General features: G+C 36.6%; 1 protein-coding gene across 2 annotated transcripts in view; it reads right to left on the reverse strand.

The window, feature by feature from the left end:
• The window catches only part of LOC110171582 (zinc finger protein 236), a 33,678-nt gene extending 16,995 nt beyond the window's left edge, over positions 1-16,683 (reverse strand). Inside the window, exons 1-17 of one of the 2 annotated variants that reach the window (XM_055164215.1) lie at positions 16,589-16,683; positions 15,469-15,587; positions 14,313-14,477; positions 14,061-14,239; positions 13,697-13,827; positions 12,689-12,861; positions 7,320-7,439; positions 6,787-6,960; positions 6,123-6,312; positions 5,671-5,943; positions 4,934-5,137; positions 4,727-4,856; positions 3,388-3,648; positions 2,545-2,768; positions 2,252-2,353; positions 1,803-1,942; positions 1,586-1,689 (exon numbers count right to left, since the gene is read on the reverse strand). In XM_055164215.1, coding sequence (XP_055020190.1) covers positions 1,586-1,689; positions 1,803-1,942; positions 2,252-2,353; positions 2,545-2,768; positions 3,388-3,648; positions 4,727-4,856; positions 4,934-5,137; positions 5,671-5,943; positions 6,123-6,312; positions 6,787-6,960; positions 7,320-7,439; positions 12,689-12,861; positions 13,697-13,827; positions 14,061-14,239; positions 14,313-14,477; positions 15,469-15,587; positions 16,589-16,640 — 2,741 coding nt within the window. In that variant the 5' untranslated portion in view covers positions 16,641-16,683. Of the gene's footprint in view, positions 1-1,585; positions 1,690-1,802; positions 1,943-2,251; positions 2,354-2,544; positions 2,769-3,387; positions 3,649-4,726; positions 4,857-4,933; positions 5,138-5,670; positions 5,944-6,122; positions 6,313-6,786; positions 6,961-7,319; positions 7,440-12,688; positions 12,862-13,335; positions 13,356-13,696; positions 13,828-14,060; positions 14,240-14,312; positions 14,478-15,468; positions 15,588-16,588 lie in introns of those variants that run through there. The other variant, XM_055164216.1, reaches the window with a different exon arrangement.
• Between the last annotated feature and the right edge of the window lie 3,143 nt (positions 16,684-19,826).

Raw genomic sequence — 19,826 nt, forward strand, 5'->3', positions numbered from 1 at the left:
AGGTGTGAATAAATTATAAAGTGAAATTAGCTCCAAACAAAAGTGGGCTGAACTGTTGTAATGGATTTCTTCAGCAAATGTACTCTAGCCTTTAGAGAAAAATCACTTAAAAGGTGCACACTGTGACTTTCCTGGGAGGTAGCCACAGTATGGCTTAATCTTATCTATCTCCATGGAGACAAGCAGGTAAAACAAGGCCAAAAGAATGCATTTATAAATGTATTTCTAAGGTATAAAAACACAAGATACATGTATAATGCCATACTGTGGAACACTGCAGTCAATAACGTCACCATGGAGACAAACAGCTGGACACCCCCAGTCAGAAAACTTACATAGTGTACCTTTAAGAAGTCAGAGGAGAAGACTACAAAGCACATGTCATTCTCCATTTTGTCATCAAAATCCATCACATTTCTTAGTGTTTGGATAGGCTTGCCTGATGTTGCACCATCAGCATCAGAATATCTTTAACATCTGCTTATCTGAGACAATAAAATGTTCCTGGAGGAGGAAAAAGTTTTAAAAGTGTAATGCTGAGAAAAATGTGTCAACTTCAAAAAAAAAAAAAGAAAAATCTATAAAGTCTTGTGAGGCAGGTTATGATTTTAGGCAATACTAGATAGAATGCAATAATTATTTTAATCTTAGGACAGGTTTCCATTTATTCCTGAAACTTTTGCAACTTCTATCACAATACTAAAAGCATGCTGCATCGAAAATGGCACCATCTTTAGCTTTCAAAAGCATATTCACCTGGCTATACATTACTTTTGGGGGCTAGAGAAGTTTGCATTTACTCGTTTACCTTAAAATAAAAATTCAAGCCTTTAGGGCTGCTTTGATATATTTATGGTGAATATTGTGTTGGGGATATTCAGGTCTACACTGCATGAGAAAATAATGGTGTGTATTTAATTTAATTGACCTTCATTAGTAATCAGCTATTCTTCCTGGAGACCTATTATATGGGCATGTTTTTGCTTGATGGGGAAACTGAAGTGCCCGGAGGAAACCCATCCAGACGCGGGGAGAAACATGCAAACTCCACACAGAAAGGCCCAGGTTGATCTGGGGATCAAACCCGGAACCATCTTGCTGTGAGGCATGAGTGCTAGCCACTGTGCCATGCTGTGTACAGCCAACTGGGAAAAAAATCAGGAATAAATTGGAGAGATGCCTTAAGGCAGTTGAGGCCTTGGTTATTCCCATGTTGCCAAGACAAGAAATCCAAAATATCAGAAAAACCATCCGGCAACTAGCGTGACAGTTAGCAGACTAAGAGATCACAAGGCACATGCTTCAACAGAGTGATAACAAAAGCTTAAGTACAAATGTGTATATGTGTGTGTATATATAAATATATAAATATATATACATACATACATACATACATACATACATACACACACACACACACTATATATATATATATATATATATATATATATATATATTATGTAGAGAGAGAGAGAGAGAGATACACACACACGCACCACACACACACACACACGCACACGCACACACACCCACACACACACACACGCACTCACACACACACAGGGAAAGTATTGGGAAATTTAACCTGTGAACTCGCTTGCTGTTGTCTTCACTGTCATCCTGATAATCCTGTGCCTCTGCTGTGAGCTGCAGTTCATCCTGACTATTCTGCAGAAGATCATTATGTGTCTAAGAAAACACAAACACAAAAAATAGATATTTAATACAAAAATTATCACTGCTGATAATTAAATGTGTAGTTCTGATAGAATGGGTAATGTTGGAAAGTTGTGTATACATACCACCTCATCACTAGAAACCAGTAGATTTGGGGGAGGGTAACTGGTGGATAGAGCCTGGGATTCAAGGGTGCTTGAATCCTGAAGCTGCTGGACGGTGGAAAACTGATTCTGATTATAGCTCGGATCACTAATTGTGAAACCTATAGAAATAATATGAAGAATAAGCTAAATATTTACAATAACAGTATTAATTATAACATTTCAGCCATATCAAACAATATTTTGTATGGTATACAAAATTTAATTCTCAAATGAATTATTTTAAGTATCTCGAGGACATATGGTTTTGTACTTTCACTATGTTGCAAAAACAAAACGTGTTTTTATTTTCATTGGCATGCATCGAGTTACTGAACAGGCACATGTTTTTAAAATCACATTTCAAACATCTTCAAACCATCAGTCAGTTGTAACCTGACAGGGAGGGAGATCTTGATAAACAGATGTACCTTGTGTGAGAGACTGCTGATCAAAGCTGGGCTGGGGAAGAGCTGGGGTCTCAAATTGGCTGATATTCTGTGGCAAAGCATGCTGAGTGCTCACATAGGAGTCTGCATCACAAGAAACACGGGAGAGAAGCCATATTATTTCTTACAGCCGAAAAGAAACCCTATACTCTCTATAGATAAAGTCTTAGAAACATGTCATGAAACCTCATTTGAACTACCAAACCATATCTCTTGAAAAGCAGCAGGCAACAATAGAAAGTCTATAGTTAATAAACAGGTAGTATATTTCTTACCTTCTCCTTGTACAAGTGGTTGGTCTGCTAGTGTTGTCTCCAGTGTCACCTGTTGATCACCATTCACCACCTCTGTCTGGTCCAATCCCAGCATGCTTTGTTGTTCGGGTGTAGTTGTGGATGCCGGTTGTAGGGAACCATCAGATATTTCCACCTGAATATCAGTTGTCGCTCCCAATGGGTCATCTGCTGATTGGTTCTGCAGCTGCTGGGCCAGTTCATATCTGACAACACAGGAAAACACAGGGATCAGAGTCAACAATGCTCAAACTCAAAATAACTTTACATAAACACAAGATAAAAGAGGTCATGAAAAAGCTTGGGTAGTATCATAAAAATAAACAACAAAATAAAAAATGCAATTGGTAGAACATGCAAATATTATTTAAATGATAATTGTCATACAATGATGTAAAAAGTTTTTCCATAAATTAATCTACTTGTTGGATCAACTGGTCCTGATTTAAAGCTAACATTTGTAATTAGACTGATCGACCGGGCCCTGTTGCTTTCTCACATAACAGCACTAGCTGCTATCTATGTTACTACTGTCTGACAGTGTACCAGCTTTGGCCTAATGGAAGAAGAACATAGAGCACAGGTGACACTAAACAAATGCCAGGTGAAGTAAGAGGAGGGAGGTTTCTCATCTGCCATCTACTGGTCAAAAACAAACTTAGAGATGGTAGGTTTAACAACATAATTTAAGAAAAAAATTATAACTTCATGACATCAGTTACATAGTTAAGTAGAAGCTAAATTGCAATAAAACTCTTGACAAGGTCTCGACAAGGCAAAATAGGCAAAACCCTTACAGCACTTAAGTATACTGTACCAACAGACCTGTGTGTCTTCATGTGCTTCCTACAGTTGGGTGATGACTTAAAGGTCTTCTGACAGTAGGGGCACATGTAAGGTCGTAGGTCACTGTGAGTGGTCATGTGACGACGCAGGCTTCCGCTGGTGGTGAATGTGGTGTCGCACATGAGGCACTTGTATGCCTTCAGTCCAGAATGGGTTCGGATGTGAGCTTTGAGCACTCCAGACGAAGAGAAGCCACGACTGCACTGCACACACTTGTATGGTCGTTCTCCTGTATGAGACCTGAGGACATAAAAAAGGGAATTTTACATTAAAACAAACCTGTGTATATGTGGAACTTACTGAAACAGCCACTAAGTGACTTGTGGAAGTATTTTTACTTGAAGTTATATAAGCTCATAAAGTTACACCATGGCTATTTAGAACACTGTTTCTAGCAAAATATTGGAAAGACATACTTGCAGGTTACATCATATACTGAATACATTTTAGTATAACATCACACTGACTGACTGAGGTTAGAAATAAGTTAACAGAATGAAAAAAGGTGTGATCATTTTGCAATTTGTGGAGTTAGCCATCATGTGAAAGTAGCTTTTGGATGGCCAATTATAGGAATACAAGGAAACTGTCAGTAGATGTAAATACGGCCCTCCTGTTTGAGATAATGGAGCCTCATCTCAAGCTGAAGGATAAGAGGAACAAATTGTAGGGCATTGACCATCTCAGGGCACAGCAAAAATGACAGTCCCATTATTCAGATTAGCCTCTAAATTTCAAATGAAAAATGACACACATAATAATGTAAGTTCTAAATTGCAAGGTTATGAAGCTCAGAGGACGTTTGCAGATCAAATCGAATTATTGATCAACTTGTTCATCAAGCACAGATAAACTAACAGGTCCTCAGCAGAATCGATGTCAACAAAATCACGGACTGTATTATTTATGTCTATCAAGTATCAAAACAACAATGCAATATACAATAAATATCAAAAAAGTCTTGAGAAGTGACATTAAAAAACCTTTCAAAAAAGGACTTTTCAAAAATGAAGCTGGGGATTCTCTTCTTTAATCTATAGTTTCTGACGTCTACACCCTAATTTAAATTTAAAGTTTAAGTAAATTCTAAGATTAGGCAAACTGTAAAACATTAAGATTGGTCACAATTCCTGACCAATTAACGCGCCAATAATCCAAAAAAAGAGGGTTTCATTATTATTAAATCTACAAAGGCTACTGACATAATTAAAATATTCATTGTGGTCTAGCTGACAAGAAGACAGACACTTCAGTGGAGGTGTGATATTTGAGAAAGTGTTGATATATAAAGCAGATTTAGAGATTATTATAGTCAAACCTGACATGCTGTTTCAGATGGCTGGATTTCTTGTAAGCCTTATTACAGAATTGGCATTTGAATGGTCTGTCGGTTGTCACCACATCCAGATACTGTTGGAACGCCAAGCGATTCTGGGAAAGGATGAGGCCTGGAATATAGGATAATCATGTCTGAATAATGCAATATAAATAATAAATAAATGTGTGGCTGAATGATCTCTATTACCAAAATCAGTGATGAGGATGGGCTCTTGTAAGGGGATATCTGGGAGAGGTACATTAGTCTTAGGCACTTTCGTCTTGTTGGCTTTTCGGGGAAACTTATGCTTTTTCTGCTGGGCATTTTTGAAGTGGGAAGCTATATGTGTTTTTCTGTGACCTGATGTTCGGAAGATTTTGTCACAGTGAGGACAGGAGAACGGTCGCACACCTAACGGAAAGGACAAAAGTTTAACACATTAAAATGATTAATGATCACAAAAATAGAGATGAGGACATAGTTACATAAATTACTTATGATGCAACACAAAGGTTATATTCTTAAAGCACTTAACAAGACTAATGTGCAATAGCTTATTTTGTTTTAATTGTTTTTGATTATTTATTACACCCAAAGTGTTCAGATTAGATAAAGATGCTCGAAGCTGAGGTCTAAAAGTAAAACCAATGCTTTTGTGCAAATGTGAGTAAATGAGCTGTATGGGCTGTATCTCTTAAGATGCCAATAAAATTAATTCATCATACACTTCAGGTGCATTGTGAGTAATAGTCATCATTCATACCCGAGAAAATAAATGATAGAGTGCAATAACAACACTGTCTTGAGTGCTTCTCTGGTTCCCTCTTAAGTTATGTACATGTTGATGAAGTGATGTGACAAGAATGAGTGGATGCTGAAATAGGAGTCCATATGCTCCTGTCCCTCTGGCCTAGCTCCCTGCTGAGAGTGGATAGGCAGCGTACCTGTATGCAGCCGCATGTGCACCTTCATGCTCCCAGAAGTGGAGAAACACTTGAGGCAGCTCTGGCACTCGAAGGCCTTGATACCAGTATGTGTTTTCATGTGTGCCGTGAGGGTGCTCTTCACTGCAAAGGCTCTGTAGCACTGTTTGCACTTAAAAGGCTTCTCGTGGGTGTGGATGCGAATGTGGCGCACAAGGTCGCTGGGTTTCTTGAACTCTTTGGTGCAGTATGGACAGCCGTGCCAACGGACGCCATTTTCCTCCCGGATGGAACCTGGGTCGCAGCAAAAAGGTACAGTAAACAGTTACAAAAGAGACAGTCTATTAAGAAAAAGAAAATAACATACAAAACATAAACAAATGGTAGCTGAGAACCATTTTATAGACTTAATTCCTGAAGAGAAAGTTAACTGTTTTTCCACTATGATTACTCAGTACTCTGTGTCAACATACCTGGCATTTGTATAGGTTTCTTGAATATACTCCTTTTCTTCTCTCTTATTCTCTCAAGCACTTTCTTATTGGACACTGTTGGAGTGTGTGTGTTGTTACTGCTGCTGTTATTGTGAATGTTTTCTATCGGTCTTGGAGTTGTATTGTCTTCGGGCTGTACTACACTTAGGCCACTATTCTCCAGAGCTTGCTGTAAAAAGACAAAAAAGGAAAAAAAAAACATATTTAATGGTGTATTAAACAACACAATAACTTAAAGTTGCACATCTCTTACAAAAGACTTGTTTTTTAAAATACAGCAAACTTAACCATATCAAACAATAGTGTTGTTGTTTGTCATCTGAGCCTGGCAAAATCATTGTTCTGTCAAAGCCATGAGTAAAACTGCCAGCACTGTTTTCTACTTGTTGTCAAGAGTTTATTTTTCAGAGATGATAGCTGCAGTGAAACTTTTATTTTTCTCCAACATAACACACAGTATATATTTATGATATTTACCAGTACATTCACAGTACATATGAATATATGTATCTGAACACACTAATCCACCATTTTCAAAGTACTGTCAAAAATAAAATGACATTACTCACCCCTATCACAACAACAGTACCACACACTGTTATTGTATGCTCTTTTAAATATACAAACCAAGACCTAGACTTACTTGTAGGATATCTTGATTGATAGCCGATTCGATGGGGATGGAAGGTTCAGGAGGCGGGGGTTGGCTGGTCTCCCCGCTCACCTGCTCGGACAGCTCCAGAAGCTGTTGGATAACATCTGTGACCCCCTCCCCACCCTCTGGTCCTCCTGGTGCTTGACCCGATGTCTCAGTTTCCTGGGAAATACAGTCAGTTAGGATGGAAAAGACAGAGAAAGAAGGGAAACAAACAGGATGAATAATTGAAAATCTGGTTGATGAGTAATAGCAAGTCTCCAAAGCATGAAATGAGCAGAGCACCATCACTGATTGAACAAGATCACAAAAATGGATTTGGAATTTCATCATAATAATGGTGTAGCTATTAACCATAATAACCAGTATGGTTAATGTGAGATTAGGGGGAATATTTTGGGGTGAAACAAAACATGAATGCAAAGAGTGCGCCTTTTTTATGTTACACTAATAACACTGGTCCAAGCCAATGTAAGTGACGCAACTTAAGTATAATATGCCAAATCAACTGCTTTGCTTACCGATGCACTGGAGGGTACCTCAATGACAGAAATATGCATTTTGCTGATGTGGGCATTTAGGCTGCCCAACTTCTTAAACACACAACTGCAGTCCATACATGGAAACATGCCACCTTTTGCCTGCAAGACACAACCACAAGTTGTAATTAGCAAAGATCGGATAACAAACATTTTAGAGAGACCATTAAGAAAGACTAAAAAAAAAGTAATACATTTTTATCATTCAGAAGATACAAATGTGTAGTTGTTCTCTTTTCACAGATTTCAGAAATGTTACTGTAACTCCAGTTACTTAAATTAGGGTCACTTCTACAGCTATGTAAACATTATCTCCTACTTCTCAAAATTACTCTGACTTTAAATTTTTTTTTCTGCTTTCATTCATAGAGCCTCCAGCTGCTGTCTCCCACCTCAAAATACATGCTTTACTTAATTTCTGCGGTCTGACACATGCATTTCAATTGGATTTAAGCAGAGTTGTAAACTCTCACCCAAATTACTTCTTATTTATCACCCAAATGATGAGCTATAGTGCCATTATCAGTTGTTAGGAATCATGCTTTGTAACTTTGTGTTGTCAAAAATTTTATACAAAGATTGTGAATATAAAAAAAAAAAGATATTACACTACATATTCAAAGCAAAATGATAACTATAGGAGAGAGGCATAAAATAAATTATGCATGCCCCATCTGCAAGTTTATGTAATCAGAATCAGAATCTCTCTGTTAGGAAAGGCATCAGTATGCGAACTGTCATTACTATGGTACATGCACTGTCCTCTCCTGAATACCAAAGCATCTTCCTGGAGAAGAACATAGATACACTACAGATAACAAGGGAAAGAAATTCTTTTTGGATATATTTTAACATCTTGGCAAAGGCTAACAATGTTATGTTAAAGGTAACACAATAGAGGTAATTTTTTCCTCTAAGAGGAAAAAATAGTTTTCAAGGTGACCATTAAGACATAAAAAAAACTGCAATAGAATATGGAGGTAAACTCATACAGATTTTACACCAACTGACAACAACAGACATTAGGCTATGTAAATTGTAAAGATACATAATGCCCAGGCCACGAGGCTCAAGAATAGTTTAAATGCTTTCAAATTTCAAAAAATAGTATTGTATCATTTAACGATACAATACAAAAATGCTATTTTTTTCAGTGAGTGAAGTAAAATTTCTTTGAATTCTATGAATGTTATGAAATAAAAATAATAGTCATAATAACATTTATTTAAAACCCTGATCTGGAGCCATGGCTCTACATCTACACATTTATACAATATGTGGCCCACACAAAAATGAACAAATAACATGTCCACATACTGTGAAGAGAAGTGGTGGGAGTTTTAAATGCACACCCTGTAATTCTTCAAAGCAATAATTTCTGATGTTTTTTATAGTACGTGAAGAGGCTCTAATAAGGTGTTAGGCATATAAAGATGACGTGGTATAGTGGGCATCAATGTAAGATACATGATTGGCTGATCATAATGGACATTTTCCAAGAACAAGAATTGTTCTTAGTGAGGGAGGTTATAAACATAGTGCTACACAGGAAGTGGTGCATGACCTATGTAGAGGTGTTGACAACAGTGAAAAGTGAAAGTGTGGGGGAAGACAAAGAACTTAAGATGATACGGTGTAGGTATTTATGTCAGAAATAGAACTACCCATTGACATATCCAGAGATGTCCAATTACAGCTACAGCTTGTGTATTGAGTGCTATGAAGGCAAAAACAATACAGCTCTAAAGAGGGTGAGCATCAATCTAACACCTTGTAAAAGTAGATTTTGAAAATACTATATGTGAATGAGCTGTCAGTCACACAGCCAGTCCTCCAAATGATTACTGGTAAGTGTAAAGTAGATCTGAAAATAGTCTTAGGTTTTAACTGGTACCAAAGAACTGTGTGTTGTGAATGGTAATGCAGCATTGTAGAAGAATTATGAATTATTCACTATTGCCAGTTTGGTCCAAAGTAATTCAAAAGGCTAGCTAGCATAAATCTAACATAACTTATCTTCTCATCAACAAGAAGATGGTAAATGGTCACATTTTTCTATAGCGCTTTTCCACCTTCAAGGCACTTAAAGCGCTTTACAACAAGGAACCACTCACCCATTCACACACCAGTGTACACAGACACTGGGCAAGGTGGGTTAAGTGTCTTGCCAAAGGACACAATGACAACATTCATCTGTGGGAGCCAACCTGTGGGTCAGTGGATCTGACCGCTCAACCTTTGATGTTTATGTCGAGAGCTTGATTCGAACCGCCAACCTTCAGATCAGTGGGCAAACGCTCTACCAACTGAGCGACTGCCGCCCAAGATGCTATTGCTTAGTCAAGAATGTTCCACAGTATGGCATTAATTTTAACCATCTCCATGGAAACAAGTAACATTATTAGGCCAAGTTACAGATCAGATGTGTGGAGAGGCAGCTGCGCTCAAAGTAAAATGCAGATATTAGATGTTTTCTAAGATACTTTTTAATCAAATGTAATTAAAGACACAAGATAACAGACCTAAATAGTAATATTATCTTATTAACAATGTGTAATCAATGAGCAGTAGCAAAACAATTTACAAGTTTCAAGGTACAAAACAAGTGGGGTTGAAAAGGTAATCATAAAAAACATTTCAATGTAAAGTGTTAGTGTCTTAGGCCTTTATTCTGGATGAGACTCACATAAATTCAACTCTAATGATATTGTTCCCAGACCGCTGAATATAAATCTGCACATGAAACAAAACCGCAACTAAGTCCTTGCGCTATTTATTCATCCAGTCAGTCATAAGGATAAACTCGCTCTGGAACATGAAAGCTGAAGTACACTCGTGAAAATTAGACGCATTATTCAAATTGACCGTCTGCTTGGCTTTCTACGGGCAATTCAATCATGTGGTTGGATTGTGGGCTTTTAGCATGGAATACAAACTTGTGCCATCAGCAGATGAGATGTGGCCCTCATAAAACAAAACATGTGTTAAAGCAAGTGGCATACTGTTAATGCAATGATAAAAGATATGATTTGAACTCACTAAGTTGTTTGTAAGGACCTTTCAAATTAGACCCAAAATGGACATGCCCATCAATTGCAAATCAAACAAGTAAAACTGATTTAATACCAAATAAGATGGTGAAATTAATGCAAGTGAATTATTAAATTAAAATTATATGCTCTAAAAAATTTAAGTTTGTATGCAACTTATCACTTAGAGACTTCTGTAAGAAATGACTTGAATGTAAAAAAGAAATATGGTTGAAACAATTTCATTAAGTAATTTTGTGCTAATGTCTCTATATCCGCAGGAGTAAACAGCTCCAGGTGGCTCTTGCTTAGTAATCGACTCACTTCGCTAACTGCTTAATAACAAAAATAGAAGAAGAAGGAGCAATTAAGAATGGGTTTCCTTTTCTCCTCATTTACAGCCTGTTGTAGTGATCCTGTCATTTATCATTTTAATAAATACTTGACCCCTGTAATGGCCGTTGTAATTAACCATCCATAATCCATATACATGCACAGATTCCCAAAGAAAAAATCAAATGATTACTGTGCACATTATCAGGATTATCAGGATTTTATATTAGAGATTGCCATATATGGTTTTAAATGACCAATACCAATAATTAGAATCCAGAGCAGCTGATGACCAATAAGTTATCTCAATATTTTAAAGCTGATGTATGTTAATTTTCCTCAAACTATATGATTTGTATATGATTTCAATTTACTAAACTCATTTACTGTTCATATACAGTTGTCTGCTCTACATAGAAATAAAATACAGAGTACAAAATATTAGGCCTGTCCATAGACTGTATATATAAATGGACATAGCTAATTTGTTGGCCGTCGCGTTCCAGATAGGAAGTTCGCTTGCAGATGCTTTCGGCTCTTTCTGGCCTTGGCTCTCATTGACTTATATTCAAATATTGTGGCCCCTCTCTTTGTAACTACTACTGCTGGTTTTAGTCACCCAAAAGTATGATTAGCCCCCAAAAAACAATTTTAAATGTATAATATGTTTAAAATCCACAAATTAAATAGCAGAATGAAACACTTCCACAATTGTTAGGTTGTATCTATAATGAGTCTCAGGAGTTATTTATTCAACCCTCTAAAGCTCAAATCGTATTATAGCACAACAAAATGTTCCCCACTAGTACAAAGAAAAAGTGCCCATGATAAATACTGACCCCAAAAATTACTGTTTCATCTAACACTTTTCAGGGCAGGCGTACAAAATATAAATACATCATTAATACATAAACTCCAAGCTTTTACAATAAAATGAAGTCTGCCAAACCATTTTAATGATATAATAAACAGTGATCTGAAAGCCCACGCCACCATCCTATTTCCACACATTTATGACTTTGATTAATACCGCCTTCTACTATACATGTTTTTGGCATACTGTACAGGCAAAAGATTCTACCATTATGGCTGCAACTGCACAACAAAACTAAACTAGATGGGGATGAAACCAATGATGAATAAACCAGAGGGATCCTCACAACCGCCCGCTGTGAAGCGCTTACAAAGGGAAAAGGACTAGATGAGCACTAAAGAGTGGGGATTCTGTGTCATTCTTTTGTCAACACACAAACAACATGGCAAGGTGTCCCACTGCAATGAATGTAACAAGCACTGGCCTGGCAATTTAGAGGCTGAGAGAGAGAAGGCGAACAAAGCAGCACATAATAACACTGCCATTGAAAATGGCATTGGGTAAAATACAAGATATTGGAAAAACATGGAGAGTTAAAAGCATGGGTGTATTGAGAGAAGAGGCCGGCTGAGGTTACAAATAAGCACTTCAATTACATGTATTGAAGGTTAGGTAAAATTTTTAATTTAGGGAGAATGAACTATTAAAACTTGTTAGTAGCTTTTAGGACAATATGGTATGGTACAGTGATTGACTGACATCTATCTATCTATCTTATATGATATGTATCTATCAGTGTTTTCACAAATGCAGTGACTGAGTTTAAGTTTATAAAGTTTGTTCTTGTTTTTTTCAATTTGTTCAGTTTAGTCTTTTTCTTTATTTAATATTGAACGCTATATTTTTTGAATAATAGTTACTATGAGAAAAAGCACCCCTGTACGTATCACAAGTTGTATAGTTATTGCATGTTTTATTCAAATGTAGAGCCTGTTATTAATTATGCTTGCAAACACTAAGTAGTATGTTTAAATGTTAGTTTAGTTTCCATTTTAAATGCCGTGATCTGTGCATAGCTATAGTCTTAAATATGCAACATTAAGAATTCTAAAGCTGACATTGCACCTTTTCATGTAAATCCCCTGTGCATGTGAGTACCATGCCAACAGCCTTACCTCAGAGTGAACTCTCTGAACATGGCAGTGCAGGTTTCCTTTCTGGGAGAAGGATGCAGGGCAGAACATGCACAGGTGTGGCTTCTCACCAGTGTGCTTCACCATGTGGGTCTGCAGCACCGCCTTCTGGTTAAACGCTTTTCCACAATGTGAACATTTAAAGGGACGTTCACCTGAAGAACAGCACATTTCCATCGGACAACAGCAGTGGGACGTTTGATAATATCACAGCTAAAATGTTCTGTGAGTGCTTAACACATCTGCAATATTTACCACAGTTTTTTTTTTCCAGCATTTGTATTTTTCATGTGCCAACATTTATAAAGAATACAATGACTCAAATTTTAAAAATGTAGAAAATTTATACTTTTATACTGATTTATTTACGTCTCTAGCGATACTTTAATTAAATACCTTAAGCCACTTTCTTTAAAGTCTTTAAATTTCACTTATTTAAACACATTTGATCTTTTACCGAAGTATGTTTTGGAGTAAAAGAGTGTTTTAAATTATGAAGATAAAGAAATACAAACAGCAGATATAACTTGAAACTCACTGGACTTTTTAGAACCAGGCAGGCAGAGCTGCACAAGTTATTAAAATTGATAAAACGAATTTTCAAAAAAATATAGAAGTAATAACCAGACCTTATATTATTTTTCATCTCATTAACTTTAAAAGCTATTTTAGATTCACAGTGCTCCATCTCCATCCTATAATGCAAAACAACAGATTTATGTAAACAACATGTTGATGGATTCCACTGATCACGAGACCTCAGGTAAAAGGGAAACATAATATATGAAATGTGAATCAGTGTTTTGATATTCTGTCCACATAAGATGAAGTGATTCAAGCATAGAAAATACTGCTGGGCTTAGGGCGTTATTTAATTCTAGTAATGTCTTAAAAGGTTATGCCTGCTGTAAAATGATAAATACAAACCAAAAAGACAAAAGTGTAAAACATCAGATTCAAATTACTTGGCGTGATAGACTCTTCTCTTACCTGTGTGTATCCTAATGTGTCTGACCAGCTGACTGGGTTTTTTGAATGTTTTTCCACAATGGAGACAGCTGTTTGTGAAGCCACTGCGATCAATACTTTTTTTATAGTTTCTAGTAGATGAGAGAAGTGGTCTAGAGGGTAAAAACAAAAGATATTTTTTACATAATTAGGACTAAAAATGTTCAAATAGTGACACATGTCCTATAAAGAAGATAGATGTGTTATTAAATAAGCACAAATTAGCTGAAGAGAATGGTTGAAAGCTTTGAGCAATCTTATGCATGGAAAAAAGTATTTGCCATCACAATATTCAAGTCATTTTAAACAAAGATGAAATACAATGAGCACGTGACACCTGGCTGACCTCATCTTGACATGAGTCTTCATGTGCTCCTTGAGAAGCGTTGACGTCTTTAACTCTGCATTACACGTCTTACAGGTGAAGACCTTGGCCCCTGACAGCTCTTTACGATGCTCCTCTAAGTGAAGAGAGAGCTGGCTCTGAAGAACAAACTCATCCCCGCACTCAGCACACATCAAGTTCTAAAATGAAATCATAAGAAAGCATTAGTAGATGTAAGTGTCTTGTATAAGTATTTAAAACTTTTAAACTGACCTCCTCCTTTTCATGTAACATTAGGTGAGATTTGAGGCTAGCGATGCGTGAAAACTTCTTATGGCAAACCGGGCATGAGAAGTCTGATGTGCTGTGTGTTGACTTGTGAAGCGTAAGATTGAACTCCAAATTGAAGCTCTGTGGACACTCATCACATCGGTGAGGCTGCAAAAGAAAGATGATATTAGACATACTATTGTGCACAACTTGCTAACATGGCCATTTAATTACACAACAAAAACAAAAACTTTTTATAAAATGGTTATATTGTATGTAGTATGTACACCACTTTTTTGGCATTGTATACTTGGAAATAAGTAAATAATGAACATATTTACATACTGATTCAACAGGCTACAACAATTTCTAAAACTTCAATAGAAAAGGGTAAACAAATGCCAATGTGTGTTCCAGATACAATATAGGACAATGCTTCACAGCTGCTGGAAGAACACACAATGCACAAGCTTTAGATGGAGCTGGCACAGAAGCTATGGCTATGGTTTAAAGCTGTTTGTGCTGAATTTGGCAGCACCATTCCACAACATATAAGCTCTTGATAAACAATGTTCTAAAGCTCAAAACACTTTTGCAACATAACTATGCCATAAATAAACACAACACTATCGACTTTTAAACTCACAGGGCCCAAATGTAATGCTATGTTGCTGTTATTCATGCCAGTGCTGACAATGCCATGTTGAACTGGCACCTAAGCTACAAGCTATCAGATGGAGGTCAAAAGGTTATTTTTCCTTTAAATGTCAGATGTACATTACTCATGGCCCCTCATGCACCACCTGGTATTCCATACACGGACTGCTTCTTTGAACTTAGTGAAAAAACATACTAGTTGATTACTGATGACTAACTGTACATTGATATACCAAGTGGTTGATTACTACTATTCAAGGATTAAAGATTTTATTGTTATTGTCAAAGAAAAACAACTAAATGTCTTCTCTATGGGACAGTATTAGTTTAATTTGCAGTTAAAATATGAAGGAAGGTGAAATGATTGTGTGACTTTGCCAGTGATATAGGTTTACTTCCAAGTAAAAACACCTAAACCTTTTTATTAATCTGTGCAATTATTAAAGATAGAGATTTTATTTGATGCGAAGACTCTTTGCTCTTATGTGTACTGTGGACTTGCCTTATCACTCTCATGTTCGCGAAGGTGCTTCTGCAGTTGACTCTCAGTAGAAAAGGTTTGGGTACATGTTGTGCACTTCTTGTCCTTTAGCTCTCCATCACTCTCACCTTTATTAGGATCTGCATCAACAATAGGGAGATTCAATCAATTCAATTTAGGTCAAGTGGATCTTCAGGCCCCAAGTGGGTATGACATAAGACAGTTCCAGCTATGTTTGTTTTGCAAATGAATCAATCATTTTAAATTAAGATGATCCAATATTTAAAGTTTCTTGTAGCCTTATGTCAAGTCATTTCATGTTCAACCAAATACCGTTATTCTCCAATATTCTGTAAGTTAATAATTGTATACTGTTATTAATAGTAATAAATGGTAAAAGGGAAAAATCCTAAATGAAAATATCATCCAGACAAAAAAAAAATATCTAGGAGAATCAATTGGCGGTGATTTGATAGGCTTGATCTATTGTATGCTACATTAACTGTTACTTACTTAGATGTATGCTTATATTATTTTTATACTCTTAAGACCAGCTTTAACCCACTGGATTCACTAACATTTTGCTTTAACGCTAACTTGTTGCGAACAACTTTTGTCCTAGTAACCACCCTTTAAAAGGCACAGAAAACAATGAAGTGCGTTCAAGGAACAATTCGGTGTTCAATAACCAAATAAGAACTTTGCCTACAGAGTTCACCGGGCAACTGGGCACGCAGAGACAAGTCCTGCACAACCAAAACAATAACAGCATTTTAGCATGTTAGCCGTTAGCCTATTGAGCTAGTTAGCAAAGACAAGCTAGCGATAAATTTATAAAAGGGTTTAATTAAAATCTAAAAGCATATAGCAACTATTTCTGCAGCGCGGTACAGATGTTAACCCCGCGGACGCCAATTTACACTGGAAGCCAATAAGAAGAGGCACCGAAATGTTATTAATATCATTCCGCCTCAATCGCCGCACAAAGCAAAGCCCACCCGCAATACTATATCCGGGGACTATATACACAATATTCAACTAATATTATCTAGACTACGGAGATGTTTGCCTGACTGGTCCAAGAATATTTAGATACCTCGAAATATTTATTTTTTATTGATCCCATTTTGGCACTAGTTACCTGTCTCCTCGTTGCTTTTAACTCTCAGTTTGCGAGGCCGGCCCCGCGGCATAGTTCCAGTATTCAGGGCGGGTGTGCTGTGAACAATTTGCTTTTCAAAATGGCGACACCGTCGTCCGTCTGTGGGCATCAGTGCATCCAGCGGCCTCAGCTTCATGGACAAGGGAGACATCTACTGTTCGGTTTCTGGAACACACATCCACAACTAAATTGTGCCAGGGTAACACAAACTGCCAGCCTATTTTACTGTCCTCATGATGTTGCATGTTATGTTATGTTTGTCATATGCATATTTGTGTTTATTTTGTAATGCATTATTGATATTAGCAAAATTCTATTGCTAGTAGCCTACAAGCCTCCCATCAAATTAATTAACCTCTGGAAAGAATTATGAAGAGTAGGGCATATATATATATATATATATATATATATATATATATATATATATATAGGTATATAAATATATCTCTATATATTATATATTAAGATAGACACAATTTTGAAGGGTAGGCTATAGTTTAATGTCCCCATAATGGCCAAATGTAATGTCATCAGCTGTTCATGTGATCATCTGTACATATGAACTGTATGTGATCAAGTTACACCAGCAGAGGGAGACAATAGGTTGTAATTAGATGGTTCCCAGTGTCTTCTTGTTCTTGAAACTGATGGTGACCATGCATGTAAAAATGTCAGTGTAGCATAGGTACCTAAGGAATAGAATTCATTTCATACAAAAATAAAAGCATAATGTGACATACAAGATAAATCTTTATTTTATAAAATACAGGCTTGTCTCATCCCGAATTACAGCACACACAAGCTTTAGGCTACTATATGCAGCTGCATTTTCTGTCTATAAATAGATAACCATCTGTTATAGGGATCTATCTTTTGCACGATGAAAATCACAAGGTAAGCTTGATTGCCTCAGCAGCATTTTATCTCCATGATAAGCCCTCAGGTGAAAAAGTCGTGACTCTTCTCTGTATATGACTTGGTCCTGAAAAAGAAGACCCCACCCTCTTGACTTTCAGTGAACACACAGCCAACTATAAGTGCATGTTCATTGTGTAAGAACATCTGTTCCAGCCAGGCTGCCACTCGCACTGCTTGTCCTCTAATGTCTGCACAGGACACTGATCTCACCACTAAAACAAAAGACTGGACATCATTCTGACCTTGTGAGATGGTCCATTCCCCTGCTCTATCCCTGTGTGTTTACCCCTCTCCATCTCTCCTTCCTGTTAGCGCGGTCTAGAGAGTGATCAATCATTAAAATTGACATGTGCTGGAGGAGTGGGACTGTCAGTGAGATTGCCTGTTCCTCTAACCTACAGAGTGAAAAACCTGCTGAGAGTGGTGTCTGTTGTTATCCCAACCTTTGGCTTGTCGTTGATCCTAACAAGCTACATAAACTGTCCACTCTTGACATCAAAGATACTGGTGCCGTTTTTCCATCAAGGCTAGACGTGACTCAGACTTGGAAATGTGCAGCTCATTTGCACCACTTTACTGATGAGGTTATGTATCCCATGAAAATCTCTGCTGAAATTGATCCTGCATTAACAACAAAATCAGCTATGAATGCAGCTACGAGCCAGGTCAATTGACAACAATAGCAAAATAACTCAATATAATATATAAAGCAAAGTCAAGAGTTAAAGCTATAACCAATATCAATTTGTTTATTTTTTCTCTCCAGTCAAAGGACACAAAGCGAGCACTGTGTGTCAAGAATTGTCTAAGTATATTGGCTAAATGTAACAGTATTATGCAAATCACCTGAAACACAATTACCAATTAAAATTGCCTATCTTATTCAGTGTAAAGATTCCTATGTGTGCAAAACTTTGTGTATTGTGAATATATCCGGAAGGTTTATTACAGACGAAAAAGCAAGCAAAATTATTGGACTTTGGACTACTACATGCAAGAAGAACCATCGCCTTAAACTGGAAAAACATTGAAGCCCCCTCAACAAAACAGTGGGTTAAGGAAATTTCAGAATGTGTCGGCCTTGAAAGATTGACATTTATAGCAAAGGGAAAACGAAAAGACTTTGTGAAATTATGGGAACCTTATTTAAATATTATATCCAAAAAGTGGAAGTGATGTATGTGTAGGTATATGTGTATATACTGTATATATAGAATAGTATTGTTATTGTTGTTGTCCAGCATTGACAGTGATGATGATAGCAGTAACAAAAACAGATTTTTATTTATTGTCATAAATGTTGTTGTTGTTATTGTTGTAGTTATTACAATTTTATTTTAGTATTATTATTTACCTATCTCATTTTATAGTTTATTAATTATTATTATTTATTTTTATTTATTTATTTTTATTTTAGTATTATTACTTTTTATATATATTATCTATATCCATTTATTTATTCATGTTTCCCTACTAATTTTTAATTAACATATTTCTATTTTTTTTATTTATCTATTTATTTATTTTTATTATTGTTGTGTGTATGTATATATATATATACATATATTTATTTATATTTTATTTTATTCGTTTTAAGTACATATGGTCACCAAATACAAATCAAAGACTCACCTGCGATTGATGGATTGTATTGTACAAGTATTGCATAGTGAATGTGTGAATGTGTATGAGTGTGTGAGAGTGTGGAATTTGTTATTTGTTATTATTATTATCATTATCTTTATTGTGTTTTATTTATTTATTTTATTATTATTATTATTATTATTATTGGTTATATGTTGACCTGTGTTAACGTGGTCAGTTGTTCAGATGGAATTTTTATTGTCTGAAAATTAATAAAAAATACTTGGGGGAAAAAAAAAAAAAAAAAAGCCTATCTAATCTTTATTGATTGCAGTTAGTATTTTCTTAAAACGGGACAATGTGTTGACCTCAGGTCAAGCCAGACAAACAGAGCACACTGGCATCTTAAACAAAGGGTGAGACAAAATATTCTTTGTATGTAGCACACGCCGATCCCTCAGTGATGCTGGCGATTGGGTGACAGGTCTTACCATGACCCCCAGAATGACCTTGTTCAGAAACATTTCACATCCTGCCACTGCCTCGTCTCCCAGGTGTGGCTGACTCTCCCCCTGTGCTGTCAGAGAGCACCATCCCGATCCATGAAACCAATCACTCTTCAGCGCGGTGAAAACAGCTTGTGACAGGCACGGTCGTCATGGGCGCCCTCCCTGGTGACCGCGCACAACGGGCAGCACCAAGGTGAGGCCAGTCT

Source organism: Boleophthalmus pectinirostris, unplaced genomic scaffold (genome assembly GCF_026225935.1).
Source record: "Boleophthalmus pectinirostris isolate CB_2022bp ecotype Guang Dong unplaced genomic scaffold, ASM2622593v1 HiC_scaffold_6, whole genome shotgun sequence".
Taxonomy (NCBI): Eukaryota; Metazoa; Chordata; class Actinopteri; order Gobiiformes; family Gobiidae; genus Boleophthalmus; species Boleophthalmus pectinirostris.